This window comes from Tupaia chinensis, unplaced genomic scaffold, assembly GCF_000334495.1.
Source record: "Tupaia chinensis unplaced genomic scaffold, TupChi_1.0 Scaffold148234_1, whole genome shotgun sequence".
Classification (NCBI taxonomy): domain Eukaryota; kingdom Metazoa; phylum Chordata; class Mammalia; order Scandentia; family Tupaiidae; genus Tupaia; species Tupaia belangeri.
The window spans coordinates 85,385-90,760 of NW_006208084.1; the positions used below are offsets into that span (position 1 = coordinate 85,385).

The following is a 5,376-nucleotide window of genomic DNA, read 5'->3' on the forward strand; positions in this document are numbered from 1 at the left end:
AGCGCATTTGCCCTATAAAAAAAAACACCCAAAAAAAAAAAAAAAAAAAAAAGAGAAAAGAAAAAAACTCTCCCCCCAAAAAAGAAATTTAAATCTTAATTTGGAAATTGGAATTTTCCAAATCTCAAAGTGGTGTTGTCCTTAAACCTTTGGAATACATTGGGTATTGTTTTTGCTGAGTTATCTTAAGTGCCATGATTATGACTTCTAGAAGCATCTTTGGCTGCATCTCTCTTGAGGCCTTTTCTGGAAACTTCTCCTTGAAGATGAAGATGGCCTCACACTGATATTGTTGGTCTCTGGCAGTGTTGAAGAAGCAGCAGCTCAGAAGAATTTTTCAATGATGAAAATTCGGGAGCTGGAGTTTCAGATTTCCAAACTCCGGGAAGACCTGGAGTCTGAGCGTGCTTCCAGGAATAAAGCTGAGAAGCAGAAATGGGACCTTGGGGAAGAGCTGGAAGCACTGAAAACAGAGCTGGAGGACACTCTGTATTCCACAGCTGCCCAGCAAGAGCTCAGGTGTGCACGGGGCTCGCTGACTGTTTCATAAATGGTCGGGGGTGGGGGCACCGAAGGGGAGGCCTTGGCTTCTGAGGAATGAACCCTGGGCCCCTTGACACACACAGTGGTCCTGTTACTTACCAGAAAGCGTGAGGGTTCCTTAGTAGTTTCTGTCTACCAAGTAGAAGGCCTGCTGGAGGACTCGGCTCAGAGTTTGGAATTGCAGGGGTGGGCTTTAGAGCTGAAAGGGTACAGAGGCCTCTCCACAGTGTCTGCAAGTGTGGGCCACAGGACTGATAGCCAAGGAGGGAAGCCCCTGATTTGGAAGCCTGCTTAGGGCCACCTAGGGCCTTGCCAGGCCTCTCTGCAGCCATGGAAGGGCCCGATGGCAGCATCGTCCAGGTCCTTGGCCTCTGCTCTAATGGCCCTTGTCTACCCAGGTCCAAGCACGAACAGGAAGTGAACATCCTGAAGAAGAACCTAGAGGAGGAGGCCAAGACTCATGAGGCCCAGATCCAGAAGATGAGGCAGAAGCACTCGCAGGCTGTAGAGGAGCTGGCAGAGCAGCTGGAGCAGATGAAGCAGGTGTGGAGGGTCCCCTGCACCTGCCAGGTTGGAGGGCTGTCAGGAGGGACCTCCAGGCCAGCCGTGCACTGGGCCTCGCAGTCTCTTACCCAGCCCATAAAGCAGAGCATTTCCAGTGTCAGGCTGCCCAGGCTGAGTCCAGCCCTAGCCCTCAGCTGATAGAGTCTCCGTGCCTCAGTTTCCCTGTCTGTGAAGGAGGATAATGATGACGTCATCTGATTATGTGAGGTTTGAACTGGCGATACACGTCAAGCACTCAGAAAGTTCTTGTTAAAGTTGCGCTCTTGCCGTTATTCTATTCAGCATCCTGCCAGGCCAGAGAGTTTCAGGGAATTGGAGCCACCCTGAAACTCAGGACTCTGGTGGTCCCTTTACTGACTACGGGACCCTCTCTAGAACCCCATACAGTGGTCAGCTGGGGTCTTACTGAGAAAATTCTTGTGATGCGCATCCTGGCTTCTTTCTTGGTCAGGCAGCTGAGGGCCGGGCAGTTCCTAAGCAGGACAAGTTGTACCCCCTGTGGCTTTTTGCTCAGGAACACTTGGTGGCGACTGGACACGTGGCCACCTACAAAGTGTCCTTGGAAACATCCTTGCCCATTTGTGTGCCGTCAACTTCCACCTGGAGCCGTGCAGGTTGAAGCCTTCTCTTGTCCAGTGACCCTTGAACTCGCTGATGACCCTGCCACCTGCTTGGTGTAGACTAGAATGGGATTGTCACGGTCATTTCACAAACTTCATATATATATATATATATATATTAATTTGATCAGAGAGTGAGTGAGTGAGAGAGAGAGAGAGACAGAAAGAAAGCAAAGCCTCCACGTCCAGGATTCAAACTGTGGTTGACCATGTGCGAATCCATTACCTTCAACCACAATGCCACGTGCTGGCCCCTGAACATCAGCACTTTTTTAAGAGTTATTTTAATTTTATTTATTGATTTATTTCAATTCAACCTGAGAGAGACACAGAAAGACAGAGGGAAAGTGAGAAAGCAAGCCACCAGGTCCAGAACTTGAACCACAGTCGGCTCTGTGCCGGTCCAGCGCCCTTAATCACCACGCTAACTGCCGGCCCCATGTACATTAATATTTTAAACATTAAATTCCAGAGAAGCATTACTGGAAGTCAAGCTACCAACAATAAGTTTCTCTTACTGTCCCACAAACACTGCAGAGTCTGCACCAAATACACCTTATACTCACGTTCCCGCTACCCTGCAAAGGAAGCTGGGCAGGGACAATTTTAGAGGGGGGAATGCCTGGTGGTCTCTTTACTGACTACGGGGCCCTCTCTAGAACCCCTACAGTAGTCAGCTGGGGTCTTACTGAGAAAATTCTTGTGATGCGCATCCTGGCTTCTTTCTTGGTCAGGCAGCTGAGGGCCGGGCAGTTCCATAGCAGGACAAGTTGTACCCCCTGTGGCTTTTTGCTCATTGGAACCCTTGGTGGCAGCTGGAGCCGTGGCCACCTACAAAGTGCTCTTGGAAACATCCTTGCCCATTTGTGTGCCGTCAACTTCCACCTGGAGCCGTGCAGGTTGAAGCCTTCTCTTGTCCAGTGACCCTTGAACTCGCTGATGACCTTGCATCCCACTTGGTGTAGACTAGAATGGGATTGTCATGGTCATTCCACAAACTTCACTTTTATGTTTCTTGAAAGATCCTTACATTATATGTTAGGGTTTTTTTTAAGAATTATTTTATTTAATGTTGTTTATATATATATATATATATATATATATATATATATTTATTTTAAGAGAGAGAGAGAGAGTGAGAGAGAGAGAATCAGCACTTTTTTAAGAGTTATTTTAATTTTATTTATTGATTTATTTCAATTCAACCTGAGAGAGACACAGAAAGACAGAGGGAAAGTGAGAAAGCAAGCCACCAGGTCCAGAACTTGAACCACAGTCGGCTCTGTGCCGGTCCAGCGCCCTTAATCACCACGCTAACTGCCGGCCCCATGTACATTAATATTTTAAACATTAAATTCCAGAGAAGCATTACTGGAAGTCAAGCTACCAACAATAAGTTTCTCTTACTGTCCCACAAACACTGCAGAGTCTGCACCAAATACACCTTATACTCACGTTCCCGCTACCCTGCAAAGGAAGCTGGGCAGGGACAATTTTAGAGGGGGGAATGCTGAGGCCTTCAGTGGTTAGGACAGGTGCCCAATGTCACCAGCCAGCCAAGAGAGGACTGGCCAGGGGAGGCCCGAGCCGTGTGTATCCAGGGCTCTTTCTAACACCATCATTTTTGCTCGAGAAGCGTCAATTTCCGGCTCTGCATTTGGCAGCTCTTTGAGTGCTAACGAAGGTCCAACCTCACTTCAGGGCACCAGTGCCCCACTTACACCTTTGATTGTTCCCGCCCCGACCCCCAGGTGAAAGCCAACCTCGAGAAGGCAAAACAGACCTTGGAGAACGAGCGAGGGGAGCTGGCCAACGAGGTGAAGGTCCTGCTTCAGGGCAAAGGGGACTCAGAGCACAAGCGGAAGAAGGTGGAGGCCCAGCTGCAGGAGCTGCAGGTCAAGTTCAACGAGGGCGAGCGTGTGCGCACGGAGCTGGCCGACAAGGTCACCAAGCTGCAGGTGAGACTTCCACTGAGACCCCCAGCTGGGCAGTGGGCCTCTGGAACGCCTTGGCCTCAGCCAGGCCTGCACGCCTAGGCTCCCTCTGTCTCTCTGGCTCCTTAGCCAGATCTCTATGTCTCAGTTTATGACTCAGGTCCAGCATTGCCTGCTGAGGAGGGACCCCGAGCAGGGATTGCCAGGTCTGTGACCTTTCTTGCCCTCCCTGTGCAGGTCGAGCTGGACAACGTGACCGGTCTCCTGAGCCAGTCTGACAGCAAGTCTAGCAAGCTCACCAAGGACTTCTCCACACTCGAGTCCCAGCTGCAGGACACCCAGGTAAGGGCTTCCAGCTTGAAGACCAGACTCTGCCCACGCAGCGTCAGCACCTGTCCAAGGAGGCTGTGGGTTCTCCCTTGGTTTTTACGTGGCTGTCCCGAGTCTGTCCCTCCTTTGAGAGGTGTGGGGGGCCCTGAGGCTCTAATGTGCATCTCCTAAGCACCCACAACCCCTTGTCCTTGGGAGTAGGAGCTGCTGCAGGAGGAGAACCGGCAGAAGCTGAGCCTGAGCACCAAGCTGAAGCAGATGGAGGACGAGAAGAACTCCTTCAAGGAGCAGCTGGAGGAGGAGGAGGAGGCCAAGCACAACCTGGAGAAGCAGATCGCCGCGCTCCACGCCCAGGTTGGGGGTTCAGAGCTGAGGCAGGATTCTGTGGGAGGGGGACACCGGCACACAGCCTGCCGCTTTGTGAACACCAGAGATTCGTGAACTTAGACGGGGGCATAGCACGTCTCAGTTTTCACCAGGCCCTAGCCACTGATCAGCCTCTGTCCCCATCATGAACCGAGGCCATGGGCCATGGTAGCTGCAGTACCTACCTGGGTCCTTGTCACGGAAGGAAATCACTGGTCATTGCATCTCAGCTGTGACTGGACTCCTCCCAGCTCCAGCGTCATCACCCCAGTCCTGCCTGGGGCTTACTGTCCGATGTGCTGAGCAGCCACGGGTTATAGTACCACTGTGTTGGCCATAATTAGTTGGCTTCGCAATCCTACATATTTATTTTATGCATTGAAAAAAAATGCCAGAGGGCGCATAATCTTGTTGGAGGGAGACATGGAAAAAGGAGAAAGCACCCCTCCGCAGTAGAGGGTAGTCTTGCCACAGTCCCTTCTTCATGTCTGTCTTCTTTTGGGAATTGGGGCACGCACACACACATTCCTGGCATGTTCCTCACGTCGCCAGATCTGGGGCTAGAACTGCAGTCAGTCATGTGGGAGGCAGCCACCTTAACGACCACACCACTGGCTGGCCCTATCTTACACATATTGAGACACTATAGTAAGAAGGAGTCCGTAGGCTTGTCTAAATTCTCAGAGGATCCACAGCCAAATATCCTAAGAGCCCATGTTCTATATCCTGTCTTGGGACTTCTGTGTGAGGGCAGAAGACCAGAATCGACTCAGATGGTTAAGAGTGTGCCCACGGTCTAGGGCCAGCCTGCTTGAGTGCTGAGGTTTACCTGCAGGTGCAAGGCCAGGGCTGGGTGTGGGGTCTGACCTTCCTTCTGCTTCCCATAGGAGGCACTGTGTATGCTCCCTGGGAGAGGTGAGGGAGGCCTCCCCTGTGGAATCCTCAGTCTTGGGGAAGCTTCCCATAGATGAGGAGGCAGAGTCCAGCCACAGCAGGCCTGTGGGGCCAGCCTCCCCCGA

At 51.4% G+C, this 5,376-nt stretch overlaps 1 protein-coding gene across 1 annotated transcript in view; it reads left to right on the top strand.

The window, feature by feature from the left end:
• Positions 1-5,376, top strand: part of LOC114006471 (myosin-9-like) — a 36,943-nt gene that overhangs the window by 20,067 nt on the left and 11,500 nt on the right. Inside the window, exons 13-17 of the mRNA XM_027769031.1 lie at positions 307-519; positions 942-1,086; positions 3,479-3,685; positions 3,899-4,003; positions 4,193-4,345. Coding sequence (XP_027624832.1) covers positions 307-519; positions 942-1,086; positions 3,479-3,685; positions 3,899-4,003; positions 4,193-4,345 — 823 coding nt within the window. The remainder of the gene's footprint in view (positions 1-306; positions 520-941; positions 1,087-3,478; positions 3,686-3,898; positions 4,004-4,192; positions 4,346-5,376) is intronic.